Source organism: Scyliorhinus torazame, chromosome 21, assembly GCF_047496885.1.
Source record: "Scyliorhinus torazame isolate Kashiwa2021f chromosome 21, sScyTor2.1, whole genome shotgun sequence".
NCBI lineage: Eukaryota > Metazoa > Chordata > Chondrichthyes > Carcharhiniformes > Scyliorhinidae > Scyliorhinus > Scyliorhinus torazame.
Window position 1 is genome coordinate 120,820,239 of NC_092727.1, and position 15,579 is coordinate 120,835,817.

Here is a 15,579-nt window from a genome sequence, read left to right on the forward strand (position 1 = left end):
ATACTATGGGTCTACTTGTGCTTTCTCACCCATCTTTCAGTATAATTCCTAGGTTAATTGCATTGCTCTTTCAAAGAGCTGGCACATGCATCAAGAGCTGAGTGGACTGTTTCTGTGCAATATGATTCTATCTGCTTTGGCCAGGATGTGAATGATGTGCAGGGGACATATCCTGGTTTGAACTCATCTCTTAGCCCTGCTTTAGCCAGTTCCAAAGCATGTGATAAGTACATGAGGAAACCTGCATTGAGTTTGCAGCAGTGTGATACAAATCAGCTTTGACAGCTCTGGGGCACAAGGAATCTAAATTTATTCTTGGAAAAACAATTGTTGGACTGAAAACCTTGGAACCGATAAGCGCTGGAGGTTTGTCAGGGAGACTGGCCTGGGTTAATTTGCCCATAGTTCAATATTGTCATGAAATTTTAGCACTGTGTGTCAAGTATGCAGATTAATGAATACACCCCAACCCCCTGCTTTACTTATTTAATATCATTCTATGGATTGCTGTAATATTGCTAATTCATTATTTTATTGCGCCCCAAAGCCTTTATTTGTGGCACAATCCCAATGCAATCATGTTGCCGGAATGCAGACAAACACCAAGGTACCAAAGCCAGAAATCTGTACTTGAGATGGGTACAAATCTTTACTTATGGATGAACGGCTCATTCATAATTAATATCAGTTTTCAAATAATTCATGTACTATAATGTGCACTTAATGTGTTGCTAATGTAGACTTTCGCCTTGTGCTAAACCTTCCACGCTGTTTCTTTATAATAGTGTTGAGACCGACTAAATCTGCATCACTTAAGACATGAACTGAGAGAGCTATGTGATTTTATTTAATTAGAAAATATATATTTTTTTGGACCTTTATTTTGTTGATTTATTTTGTGCTTAACAAGGTGAGAGGAGTCAGTGATGGTGAATAAGATACTCCCAAGCTGGTAGATCGAACATCAGAGTCTCCAGCTCTCCTGCTGCAACCATGTCCCTTCACCCTCAGAACATGACTCAGCACCACCAGAAGATTCTGTTCCCCGCACTGAAATTTTGATAATAATTTTTGTCCTGAATTATAGATGATTTCCTTTTCTGGACTATGTTTCACTTTGAACTAAGCCGAGTCTGCTTCAACCCATTTTGTTATTGCCCACAGCCATCAGCGTCAGGACACCTGCTTGCCATTGATCTGACCAATATTCAAATTGCTTCTAGGAGTGAAATGGCAAAGGATTAAATGTTGGTTGCATTCCAGTCACACAAGAATATCTACTTTAACTGTAAAATTATGCCTGGAGCAAACCGACCTGGTTCAAGCTGTTCAATTTGATTATTTGAAAGATCTAAGAATCCTAGTTTCTTCAAAGATGTAAGGTTTTCCACTTCCTCGATTCTGTTGGCAGCTAGCATCAAAAATCTGTGACAGAGAATTAGAGAGATTTAATATTTTGTTTGTCCTTTCAAATCCTTGGAACCTAAGAAATAGGAGCTGAAGTAGGCCTTGTGGCCGTTCAAGCCTGCTCCACCATTCAACTATATTATGCCTGACTTCCTACCTCAACTCCATTTTCCCTCACTATCCTCATAACCCTTTATGTCTTTAATATTTAGAAATTTATCAATCTCTGTCTTGAACATGCTCAAAGTCTGAGCCTCCACAGCCTGCAGTAGAGAATTCAAAGGCTTTATCATCTGAGTGAAGAAATTCCTATTCATCTCAGTCCCAAATGGCCTACCTCTTATTCTGAGACTATGTCCCCCGGTTCTAGCTTCTCCTAGCCAGGGGAAACATCCTTCCTGCATCCACCCAGCTGAGCTCTGTAAGAATTTTGTATGTTGCAATGAAAACACATTTCATTCTTCCAAACTTCAGAGAATACGGGCCCCGCACCCTCAATCTATCCTGCCATCACAAGAATCAGTCCAGTTAACCTTTTTTGCACTCCCTCTATGGCAAGTACATCATTCCTTAGATAAGGAGACCAAAGCTGTACACAATATTCCAGGTGCAGTCTCACCAAGGCACGACTGCAGCAAAATATTTCAGTACTCAAATCCTCTTGCAATGAAGGTCAACATTACGGGCGCAGTTCAACTAATTGGGAACAAAGTTCCACAGCGAGCGCTTTTAACCTCCTGTTACCTGGCACTCGCAGCCCCGAGAAACACATGGCTGTCACGTTGTATAAGGAGCCTCAGTGGGGAATGCACATCCAAGGCCACACATAGCCCTGTTTTATACACTGGGGGACTCTGATAGCCGGAGCTCCCCAGTGTAGCTAGAGATCGGGATGCCATTTTTAAATGGCGCCCCAATCTCCGAGGCTCCCGAAGTCACCCCCAACCCCCCTAGCCCGAACGCACAATGGGAGGGTCCCTGGTCACCCCGCACACCCCTGCAAGGCATCCCCTGGCCCGATCGCATGCAGAAATATGCCAGTTTGGCACTGCCAGCCTGGCACCCTGGCAGTGCCCATGCCAGATGAAAATGCCACCTGGACACCTTGGCAGTGTCAGGCTGGCACACCGGTGGCACTGCCGGGGTGCCCAGGTCATACCAGCAGTGCTAGGGCACCATTCTCCCCAAAGGGCATGCACCTGGGGGCCTCCGATCCCCTGGGAGACTCCCACGAGCGCCATTCCATCCGGTCTCCGTTTGTGGTGACCAGTGCCAAACAGCGCTTGCCCGAGGTCTCCGAGGCGAAGGGGCTGAATCCCAAAGCCTCAGGTACGTTGGGAATCTGCACATTAGAGCGAGACTAACTCTAATAATCCTATAAGATTCCTATGTGTCTCAATAAGGTTGCCTCTCGTTCTTCTAAACTCCAATGAGTACAGGCCCACCGACTCAACCTCGCCTCAAAGACAATCCTTCCATACCGGGATCAACTTAGTTGGCAATTACAACCTAATCGCCGGACTGCCTCCAATGCCAGTATATCTTTCCTTAAATAAAGGGACCAAAAATGTTCACAGTGTTCCAGATGTGGTCTAACTAGTGCCTTGTATAGTTTTAGCAAGACTTCCTTATTTTTATATTCCATTTATTTTGAAATAAAGGCCAACATTCCTGTTGACTTCCCTATTACCTGCTAGCTTTGTGATTTACAGACCAGAACCCCCAAATCCCTCTGTGCTGAAGCTTCCTGCAATCTTTCTATTATAATACTCAACTCCTTTATTCTTCCTACCAAAGTGCATATCTCCACATTTTCCTAAATTATATTCCATCTGCCAAATTTTTACCCACTCACTTAACCTGTCTATATCCCTCTCTCGACTCTTTGTGTCATCCACACCACTTGTCACCACACCTATTTTAAAGTTGGAATACCCGTTATGTCATTGGCTGGGGACGGGGACAATCGAGGAGAGAAATCTTGCCGGCGTAAAAGCCATTTTGAGTCTCCGACTCGATTCTCCGCCCCCTCCACCATTCCTGACCCCAAAAGAAACCCCCCCCCAAAAGTATTTGTTTAGCTTCTCTGCCATTTCCTTATTCCCAATTATAAAGTCTCCGCATATACATCTTTTCTAATCTTTTTCTTTTTACATGCTACAGAAGCTTTTTTAAAAAAATATATTTTTATTCTCCTCATTTTTCACATTTTCTCCCAAATTTGCACCCACCAACAATAAATAAGCAGTAACGAATATAATGTCAATCCCCATATCAACAACAACAATCCCATCCTCCCACCAAACCCCCAAACAACTGCCCGCATGTTAACATAAACAAATAACAAAAGGGAATCAGGAATCACCCATAGTCACCATTAACTCACACAGTCCCAGTCCCCCTCCTCCCAACCCTCCCAACCCCCCCCAACTAATGTTTGATGTTATCCAATTCTTGAAAGTGCATCATGAATAATGCCAATGAATTGTAGAACCCTTCCATCCTTCCCCTCAGTTCAAACTTAACCTTCTCTAGAGTCAAGAATTCCAACAGGTCCTCCCACCACATCAGGGCACAGGGTGGAGAGGGTGATCTCCTCCCAACAGAACCCGCCTTCGGGCGATCAATGAGGCGAAGGCTACAACATCTGCCTCCACACCCGCTTCCAATCCCGGCTGGTCCGACACCCCGAATATGGCCTCCCGAGGAACTGGATCCAGTTTCACGTGCACCACTTTAGAGATTACCCCAAAAATCTCCTTCCAGTAATCCTCCAGCTTTGGACAGGATCAAAACATATGAACCTGATTTGCGGGGCCCCCCTGCAACGTTTACACACATCTTCTATCCCCTCAAAGAGCCGGCTCATCCTCACCCTTGTGAGGTGTGCTCTATATACCACTTCAGCTGTATCAGCCCCAACCTCGCACACAAGGTGGAAGCATTCACTCCCCAGACCACTTCATACCAGAACCCCTCCTCCATACCCTCTACCAACTCTTCCTCCCACTTTGCTTTGATCCCTTCCAGTGGTGCCTTATCCTTTTCCAAAATAGCCCTGCAAACCGCTTACACTACCCACTTATCCAGTCCCCCTGTCGTCAGCACTGCCTCCAGGCCGGCTCCACCGAGAAGCTCTGTATCTCCTTCCTGGCAAAATCTCGAACCTGCATGTATCTAAACATTTCCGCCTGCTCCAGCCCATACTTCGCTTCTAGCTCCTTCAATCCTGCAAACCGACACCCAAGAAACAAATCTTTTAGTGTCTGAATCCCCTTCTCCTCCCATTTCTGAAAATTTCTGTCCCACTTCCCTGGCTCAAATCTGTGATTCCCCCGAATCGGCATTTCCCTTGACTCTGCCCCCAACCCAAAGTGTTGGCGAAACTGCCTCCAAATTCCCAATGAAGATATTATTACCGGACTCCCTGAGTATTTCAACGGGGCCATCGGTAGTGGCGCTGTTGCTAGCGCCTTCAATCCCGACCCCATGCACAAACCCTCCTCCATTCTGACCCACTGGGAATCAACCCCTCTGACCCAGCTCCGTACCTCCTCCACATTCGCCGCCCAGGAATAATACATCAGGTTTAGAAGACCCAAACCCCCTACCTGCCTTCCTCTCTGTAGCAGCACCTTTCTAACTCTGGCCACCTTCCCTCCCCATATGCATGAGGTAATTATTCCTTCAATCTCTCTGAAAAATGCCTTTGGCAGGAAAATCGGCAGGCATTGGAAAATAAACAGAAATCGCGGCAACACGTTCATTTTATACTATAGAAGCTTTTATAGTCATTTTTATGTTTCCTGCTATTTTACTTTCACTCCCTTTCTCCATCAGTTTCTTGGTCCTCCTTTGCTGAATTGTAGAATGCTCACAATCCTCAGGCTTATTACATTTTTTGGCAACTTAAAAGCCTCTCCATTTGATCTAATACAATCTTTAACTTCTCTTGTTAGGCATGGCCAGATCACTTTTCCTGTTGGGTTTTTGCGCCTTAAAGGAATACATATTTGATGTAAACCATATATTAATTCTTTAAATGTTAGGCATTGGTTGTGTACCATCATACCCTTTAATGTAGTTTCCCAATCTACCACAGCTGATTTGTCCCTTATAAATTAGTAGTTTCCTTTGTTTAGATTTAAGACCTAGTTTCGGATTGAACTACATCACTTGCAAACTGAATGTAAAATTCCATCATATTATGATCACTCTTCCCTAAGGCTTCTTTATAACAAGATTATTAATTAGCCCTTTCTCATTACACAATCCTCGAGCTAATAGCCCATTCTCTAGTTGGTTCCTCAACATACTGCTCTGGGAAACATCTTGTACACATTCCAAGAATTTGCCCTCCATAGCATTAATGTTAATTAGATTTATCCAATCTGTATGTAAATTTAAGTCCCCATGATTACTGTGTTATCCTTGTTTTACGCACATCTAATTTCCTGATTTATACCGTGCTCTACATTACCACTTCTGTTTGGTGGCCTATAAACAATTCCCACCAATATTTGCTGCTCCTTGCTGTTTCTATTCTGACTATAAACCCTTGTACTGAAGGAACAGAAATTATGCACCTCTCCTACTAGTGATGAGATCACTACTTTACTAGAGACAACAGCCGGAATTTACCTGTTATTCACGCCGGCAGGATATTCCGGTCCCACCTATGCGCACGGGTTTCCCGGCGACGAGGGGTGCAGTCAACGGAAAACCCCGTTGACAATGGAGGGACCAGAAACTGCCACTGACGAGCTTCCTCCGCCGCCGAAAAACACGCAGCAGGTTGCTCGGTAAACCCCACCCAACATATCTTAACAATCGACTTAGTTGTTGCGTTAAATAGCACTCACCTTAAATTGTGAAGCAATTCTAAATGTTCTATTTTCTTTATCTGATTCTGTGATTGAAAGGACGAAATGTAAACAGTGAATATTGTAAACTCCCATCTAGAGGTTCCCTGTTCATGTTCTGGACTAGAATGATCACTTTATTGGTGTTGTTGAACTGGTCAAACCGCCTAAAATCCACCAAGATGCGATGAGACGTCCCAGCCAAAGCATTGACCTAACTTTCTGTTTCTGATGAAGATTGGCCAGTAGCTTGTTTTCATTTCAGGTTTCAAATACCTCTACCTGCAACTTGGTGTTATTTGATCTGACCGTGAGGAAAAATGAATTACAGGGGGCTTTAGGATAAAGTACTGTCATAAACACTGACATCTAAATGACCCCTAGAACCTTTTTTTCCAATCAAGAAAAATGATTTATAAAAGTTCCTACCTACTCTGTCTGTCCATTAAAAGGAACAAACAACACAGTGAGATGGCACAGGTGTGTTTACTTCCTAACACTTGTATTTTATCAATCTGTTTACAGATTGTTCCCCATTTGTATGACTTAGGGAGAAAAATGTATCTTTATTTTGTTTTCTTACTGACAGGTTGCATTGATACGGATGTTAATTATGAAGAATGTACAGTCTAAGAACGGGCCATTTGGCTAAAAAAAAATCCATGCTTATGTTTATGTTAGCCATGATGTGGAGATGCCGGCATTGGACTGGAGTGGGTATAGTTAGAAGTCTTACAGCACCAGGTTAAAGTCCAACATTGTTTAAAAGGTTAAAGATACCAATAACACTCTGAACAGTTTAGTTTTGCCCTCTGCTCTTGATTCACGAGGTCCAGTTCCAAAGGGACTGGTTGTTTTTCAGTAAGTTGAATTATGGCTTTTCCTCAGAGAATCTTACAGCACAGAAGGAGGCCATTCCATCCATCATATCTCTGCTAGCGCTTTCAAACAGCAGTCCAATTAGTTTCACTCGTGTCTAAGTCCAGGTAGTGAGTGTTGCCAGGGTATATCACCTTCCAGGCAGATCCCTTGTCACCTGATATACAGAAAGGTATTTTCTAGCAGCAGAATAGCAAAAAGAGAATTTTTTTGCCATTTACTTCAAGGGTCTTAAGGCCAATTGTACAGTTCTACCACTACTCCCCCCACCCCCCCCCCCCCCCCCCCCCCGCCCCACCTTTTTTTCTTTTTTCCATTTTTAAAATAAATTTAGAGTACCCAATTCTTTTTTTTCCAATTAAGGGGCAATTTAGCGTGGCCAATTCACTTACCCTGCACATCTTTTTGTCCACACGGACAGTGACTCGGGGCCGGGATCGAACCTGGATCCTTGGTGGCGTGAGGCAGCAGTGCTAACCACTGTGCCAATCTGATTCTACCACTACTTTACCTGAAATTAATTTACAAACTATACGCCAACTAGGAATTTTATAATCCATAAGGTTTAACATTACAGTGTGGTGAATTTACCACTGCGCTATCCCAAAGGAGCCTAGACATTTACTCCACAATTATTTTAGCAAAACCATCTGTGGGAGACGGCAGATAGGTAATTACCTGCTGAAGATAAAGACTGTAAACATTTTTCACGCACTCAAAATTTCCAAGGACGCCAATATTCTCCCTGTCCAATCGAACAGTCGACAGCTTTGCCACAGCTTCTGCTCTGTATGCAAAACGTGGAATAATTTGTCAACACCAGGTGTTTCATTTTTACCAAAGAGAATCCAATATAAGGTGTCAAGGAGTCAGACTGTTGAATAAATAGCACAATTCAGGACCCAGCAAAGCCACAGGGAAAGGTTTCAACACTTTGTATACTTGAGACCATTTTTCTTTCCTTTATTCTAGAGAATCTGCGAAGGCTGCATTAAATGCAACCACTAGGTGGAGGCCTTGTGCCTATTTTAACAAATCAAATTGTAAATTTGAAATATTTAGACATTGAAAGAAACAAAACTAGGGTATGGGAAGGAACAGAAAGTGAGGCACAGCAAAGAAATGTGTTTTTTTCATTTTGCAAATATGGTGCCCTCAACTGGGAGACAAGGCAATGTATCATAGATTGTATATAACAAAGTGGAGAAGATTTTCATTTCAAGATATCTCGTACATCAATATTTCAGGCTAAGGGAAATGCAGGTATTGTGACAGAGGGCCCTTATATCTGAACTCCATGTGAATTGTTAGGATCTAACCTCACTCACTGTAGCACTCCCTCAGTACTGCACTGGGATTATCAGCCTGGATTGTGTGCCCAAGATGTATTGGATGCCGATTCTGTAATTCCTGCAAGCCTGCATTTGTAAAACACAGTGACATTGCTTTCTAAAAGTATTTATTTTTGTATCTGTGTGCATGAACACGGTCACCTACATCTCAGCAAAGAACTTGCATTTATACAACACCTTTCACAAGCTCAAGACCTCCTAAAGCACTTGATAGCCAACAAAATACTTCTGAAGTTGTAATATAGGAAATGTGACAGCAAGCCCCCACACACAGCAACGTGATAATGACCAGAGAATTGTTTACTGACATTGATTGGTTAGGTCACTGGAAGCACTCCCTTGTTCTTCTTCAAATACTCCCATAAGATCTTTTATGCCCACCCCAGAGGGCACTGGAGCCTTGTTTTTTTTTTCTTTTTTAAAATAAATTTAGAGTAACCAATTATTATTTGTTTCCAATTAAGGGGCAATTTAGAGTGGCCAATTCACCCACCCAGCACATCTTTTGGGTTGTGGGGGTGAAACCCAGGCAGATATAGGGAGAATGTGCAAACTCCACGCAAATAATGACCCGGAGCCAGGATTGAACCCGGGTCCTCAGCGCCGTAGGTAGCAGTGCTAACCACTGCACCGTTGTGCCGCATGGAGGCTTGGTTTAACGTTACATTTGAGAGGCAGCACCTCTGATGCTGCAGCACTCCCTCAGTACTGTACTGGGAGTGTCAGCATTGATTATAGTCCCAAGATATGATGGACATCTATCTGGAAAATAACAGATTACTTTCTGCTGCCATGTATTCGTCCGACAGCCATCAGAAGATGTGACAGTGAAACCCAGGGGGGTTTCACTGATACTGTGGAAGCATCTAGTCTCAGCTCAGTACATTCCTCTGGCAACCAAGTCAACTGGGAAATTCTTGTACTCCAGAGCATTGTGTGGCACAGCACAAAGGTTCACCAATGTAATGTGCCACCGCAGCACCCTACGCCTTCAATTCACAGCTCACCCATCTTGTAAATCTTACATGTTAAAAAAAGTCACCATATCAATAAACCATCACAATTAAACCACTTTAAATATGTGCAGAAAACATTACAGCATTATAAGGTTGCCCACCCTCTTGAAATAGCGTGATAGAACATAGAAAGCTTAAAGCAGAACACCGCATTTTAAATTATTCCCCTTACTGGGATTTGATTCCACAGGTGCTGTCTGCCCTCCAGCACCCCACTATTCTATGAGCCTGGAGTGAGATTTAGCACACTATTCTAACACATCAATGGCCTCACGGTTAGCCACACACAGTGGCTAACAAGGGTTTGTAGGATAGCAGTCAGGAATTGAAAAATCAATCACAGGACAGAGCAGGGATCTTCTGATCTCCATAGAACGCTGCCACAACAGGAGAGATTGTTAGCACCAACTAATTAGGGAAGCCCTAGAGTGCATCATTGCTGCAACCATATTACCATCCAGATAGTGATGTTTATTATGGACTCCCACTGCTGAGCTGCAGCTACTCACATGTCGCCTGATGTCTGTTTATCTGCAGAGAGTTGCAAATTTCGCTTGGCAATCAGTGAACTGGAAATGTACACCAACTTCTTTGATTCACATGGGCTGTCTGAAAATAACATGATCACATCCTCGTCAATACAGTCAATACATTCCACTATGCTAATAATACCAAATGGAGTGTAACAGGATTGGAAAGAAAAACTGGCAACTCTCTGATCAAAGGTTTGAATGAAGTTCAAGCTGATACCATCTCTCACTAGATAGAGGCTGGCAAGGTAGCACAGTGGTTACCACTGTTGCTTCACAGTGCAAGGATCCCAGGTTCGATTCCCGGCTTGTGTCACTGCCTATGCGGAGTCTGCACGTTCTCCCAGTGTTTGTGTGGGTTACTTCCGGGTGCTCCGGTTTCCTCCCACAGGTCCCGAAAAACGCGCTGTTAGGTAATTTGGACATTCTGAATTCTCCCTCTGTGTACCCAAACAGGCGTTGGAGTGTGGCGACTAGGGGACTTTCCCAGTAACTTCATTGCAGTGTTAATGTAAGTCTACTTGTGACAAAGATTATTATTGAATAATTTACTCACAGGCTACCCTTCTTTTTCCTTTTCATCTCGTCAGTTGCGGCAGCTTAAACCAGGTGGCTCCTTAATTATTTGACCTGTGAGTGGTGAAGGAGGAGGCCTGTTTCTTCTCAAACCAGGTTCCTCAGTCAAATCGACCACTACTGCAAGCCCCTTAACTTCAACTCCTGAGCGGAAAATATAATGATGCACTTACAGTTGAAAAAGTCAGGCAGTGATGCCCAGACACAATTAGGACTTTTGCAACATGAAGAATAAACAATGGGACAAGTGGTTTATTCAGATTAGATCACTAGGCAGCCCCAATCACATTACTTCCAGTTACTGTATTGTTTATATATGTAGCCTTGTTTAATAAACACATTTTTTGGTGAATTTTAAGCTCAGAAACTGATTGCAGTACAGACAGGCCATTCAGCCTCATGTGCCCATGACAACTCGCTGCAAGAGTTAATCGCTCATTCCACTATCCAGCCCTTTCCTTGTAGCCCGACAATTTTTTGTTCTTCTCGTTTCCAATTCTCTGTTGACAACCATGGTTGAACCTGTTCCCACTGCACTGGTCAGACAAACTGTCCATTGTGACTTTGACTGAGGGATAAATATTGGCCAGGACACACGGGGCAGATTTCCTGTTCGTCTTTGAAATAGTGAAACAATATCTTTTTGCACCACCTGGAACACGCAGCAGAAGCCTCAACTGAAGCAGACAATGCAGCACGCCCTCAGTACTGCATCTCTGACAGTGCAGCATTCCCTCAGTACTGACCCTCTGACACTGCAGCATTCCCTCAGTACTGACCCTCTGACACTGCAGCATTCCCTCAGTACTGACCCTCTGACAGTGCAGCACTCCCTCAGTACTGACCCTATGACAGTGCAGCACTCCCTCAGTACTGACGCTCTGACAGTGCAGCGCTCCCTCAGTACCGACCCTCTGACAGTGCAGCACTCCCTCAGTACTGACCCTATGACAGTGCAGCACTCCCTCAGTACTGACGCTCTGACAGTGCAGCGCTCCCTCTGTACCGACCCTCTGACAGTGCAGCACACCCTCAGTACCGACCCTATGACAGTGCAGCATTCCCTCAGTACTGACGCTCAGACAGTGCGGCGCTCCCTCAATACTGACCCTCTGACAGTGCAGCACTCCCCCAGTACTGACCCTCTGACAGTGCAGCACTCCCTCAGTACTGACCCTCTGACAGTGCAGCACTCCATCAATACTGACGCTCTGACAGTGCGGCGCTCCCTCAATACTGACCCTCTGACAGTGCAGCATTCCCTCAGTACTGGCCCTCTGACAGTGCGGCCCTCCCTCAGTACTGGCCCTCTGACAGTGCAGCTTCCTCAGTACTGGCCCTCTGACAGTGCGGCCCTACCTCAGTACTGACCCTCTGACAGTGCAGCACTCCCTCAGTACTGACCCTCTGACAGTGCAGCACTCCCTCAGTACTGACCCTCTGACAGTGCAGCACTCCCTCAGTACTGTCGCTCTGACAGTGCAGCACTCCCTCAGTACTGACCCTCTGACAGTGCAGCACTCACTCAGTACTGACCCTGTGACAGTGCAGCTCCCTCAGTACTGACCCTGTGACAGTGCGGCACTCCCTCAGTACTGACCCTCTGACAGTGCGGCACTCCCTCAGTACTGACCCTGTAACAGTGCAGCACTCCCTCAGTACTGACCCTCTGACAGTGCAGCACTCCCTCAGTACTGACCCTCTGACAGTGCGGCATTCCCTCAGTACTGACCCTCTGACAGTGCGGCGCTCCCTCAGTACTGACCCTCTGACAGTGCGGCATTCCCTCAGTACTGACCCTCTGACAGTGCGGCTCTCCCTCAGTACTGACCGTCTGACAGTGCGGCACTCCCTCAGTATTGACCCTCTGACAGTGCGGCACTCCCTCAGTACTGACCCTCTGACAGTGCGGCACTCCCTCAGTACTGACCCTCTGACAGTGCGGCGCTCCCTCAATACTGACCCTCTGACAGTGCAGCATTCCCTCAGTACTGGCCCTCTGACAGTGCAGTACTCCCTCAGTACTGGCCCTCTGACAGTGCAGCTTCCTCAGTACTGGCCCTCTGACAGTGCGGCCCTCCCTCAGTACTGACCCTATGACAGTGCAGCTCCCTCAGTACTGACCCTGTGACAGTGCGGCACTCCCTCAGTACTGACCCTCTGACAGTGCAGCACTCCGTCAGTACTGACCTTCTGACAATGCGGCACTCCCTCAGTACTGACGCTCAGACAGTGCGGCGCTCCCTCAATACTGGCCCTCTGACAGTGCAGCACTCCCTCAGTACTGACCCTCTGACAGTGCGGCACTCCCTCAGTACTGACGCTCAGACAGTGCGGCGCTCCCTCAATACTGACCCTCTGACAGTGCAGCACTCCCTCAGTACCGACCCTGTAACAGTGCGGCACTCCCTCAGTACTGACGCTCTGACAGTGCAGCACTCCCTCAGTACTGACCCTCTGACAGTGCGGCACTCCCTCAGTACTGACCCTCTGACAGTGCGGCACTCCCTCAGTACTGACCCTGTGACAGTGCAGCTCCCTCAGTACTGACCCTCTGACAGTGCAGCACTCCCTCAGTACTGACCCTGTGACAGTGCAGCTCCCTCAGTACTGACCCTCTGACAGTGCAGCACTCCCTCAGTACTGTCGCTCTAACAGTGCAGCACTCCCTCAGTACTGACCCTCTGACAGTGCGGCACTCCCTCAGTACTGACCCTCTGACAGTGCGGCACTCCCTCAGTACTGACCCTCTGACAGTGCAGCACTCCCTCAGTACTGACCCTCTGACAGTGCAGCACTCCCTCAGTACTGACCCTCTGACAGTGCAGCACTCCCTCAGTACTGACCCTCTGACAGTGCAGCACTCCCTCAGTACTGACCCTCTGACAGTGCAGCGCTCCCTCAGTACTGACCCTCTGACAGTGCAGCACTCCCTCAGCACTGACCCTCTGACAGTGCGGCACTCCCTCAGTACTGACCCTCTGACAGTGCGGCACTCCCTCAGTACTGACCCTCTGACAGTGCAGCACTCCCTCAGTACTGACCCTCTGACAGTGAGGCACTCCCTCAGTACTGACCCTCTGACAGTGCGGCACTCCCTCAGTACTGACCCTCTGACAGTGCGGCACTCCCTCAGTACTGACCCTCTGACAGTGCAGCACTCCCTCAGTACTGACCCTCTGACAGTGCAGCACTCCCTCAGTACTGACCCTCTGACAGTGCAGCACTCCCTCAGTACTGACCCTCTGACAGTGCAGCGCTCCCTCAGTACTGACCCTCTGACAGTGCAGCGCTCCCTCAGTACTGACCCTCTGACAGTGCAGCACTCCCTCAGCACTGACCCTCTGACAGTGCGGCACTCCCTCAGTACTGACCCTCTGACAGTGCGGCACTCCCTCAGTACTGACCCTCTGACAGTGCAGCACTCCCTCAGTACTGACCCTCTGACAGTGCGGCACTCCCTCAGTACTGACCCTCTGACAGTGCGGCACTCCCTCAGAACTGTGCTGGAAATTAAAGTTCAGGTATTGATTGTCCTGCCCTCTCTCCCCTCCAGTGGGACTTGATGCCAAACCATCCTGGGGCTGTGGCCTTTGGTTCATAGACGGACCCTCCGCCCCCCAGACTGAACTTACCCTCCGCCATTGCCGCCTCTCCGCGGCCTCCGTCACCCATAGCAACCGCCAGCCCCGCTGGCCGCCGACGCCAACGAGTGCGGGCGCGGCGCAAGAGGAACGCCCTCCCCGCCTGTCGGCGAGTGGCCCGGGCGCTCCCCCTGGCGGCGGAGCCGAGAACCCAGTCAACTCAGCAAAGCCTGAAACTTTCCAACTCTCAACTTTCCTCAAGTTTAGAAACAAAACTAAAAGCAGAAAACTGCAGATGCCGGAAGTCTGACATTCTCAGCTGGCCAGGCAGCATCTTGTGGAGAGAAAGTTCAAGAGTTAACGTTCAGGTGGATGGTAGCCCTTCCTGAGAATTTATTTCAGTCTCCCAAAGTTTTTCCTTGCTGGATCAAGGACGAGGTTTGTATCTCACGAGGTTTGTATCTCAGGTTTGTAACGAACCTGCGTTGGGTGGGTGGAGGAAAATAACGTGAGAAAAGTTTCAGCAAAGCTGCCCAGGTCTACAGGACTACTTCATACAGGTAAAAATAACTGAGAAAGTTTTGAAGCAGTGCAGGTGTAGAGGGAGTGAAAGGCAAGGAGAGGGATGTGAAGGATAATACGAATGCAACCTCAATTCTTCGGTGATCTTATTTTACAGTGCTGGATTCCGCCGAATCCAGACCGACTCGTGGAAAGAGCACCACACCCAAACCCACACCTCCACCCAACCCCGCAACCTCACCCAACCTTTTTGGACACCAAGGGCAATCTAACATGGCCAATCCATCTAACCCGCACATCTTTGGACTTGTGGGAGGAAACCGGGCACCCGGAGGAAACCCACGTAGATACGGGGAGAACGTGCAGATTCCGCACAGACAGTGACCCAAGCCGGGAATCAAACCTGGGACCCTGCAGCTGTGAAGCAACTGTGCTAACCACTGTGCTATCGTGCCGCCGCACTTATTTTCATGGCCAATTCCAGAAAGACAGTCTGCAATAAGTGACTCATGTTACTTGCCAGTGATGGGGGATGATCTGCTGACCTGGCATGGAGCTTCGAAGCAACCTTTTGTGCCCACAGCTAGAGTTTCCCACTTGTCGTGATTGATCTTCAGGGCTTTCATTAGGTAGGTTAAGAAGGGGTAAAACAAGGTAAGAGATAGAAAGCAAGAGGCTGAGCGAGCGAGAGGGAAGGTAACATAAAAATTGGGACCCTGGAGTCGAATCTGCCATTCAGTAAAGTTGCCGCTGTCCAAGATGACCAAAGGCTTTTTTCCCCTCTTTGAGGGGGAAGAGCTGACTGATTTAACCAGAAGATTACACGTCAGGCGAGGGGCAAAGTTGAGAAG

General features: G+C 47.0%; 1 protein-coding gene across 1 annotated transcript in view; it reads right to left on the bottom strand.

Annotated features, from left to right (window-relative positions):
- Window positions 1-14,326, bottom strand: part of LOC140398588 (leucine-rich repeat-containing protein 46-like) — a 32,478-nt gene extending 18,152 nt beyond the window's left edge. Inside the window, exons 1-5 of the mRNA XM_072487418.1 lie at window positions 14,258-14,326; window positions 10,026-10,125; window positions 7,827-7,935; window positions 6,270-6,316; window positions 1,316-1,425 (exon numbers count right to left, since the gene is read on the bottom strand). Of these exons, the coding sequence (XP_072343519.1) occupies window positions 1,316-1,425; window positions 6,270-6,316; window positions 7,827-7,935; window positions 10,026-10,125; window positions 14,258-14,297 (406 nt within the window). The 5' untranslated portion in view covers window positions 14,298-14,326. The remainder of the gene's footprint in view (window positions 1-1,315; window positions 1,426-6,269; window positions 6,317-7,826; window positions 7,936-10,025; window positions 10,126-14,257) is intronic.
- Window positions 14,327-15,579: the final 1,253 nt, after the last annotated feature.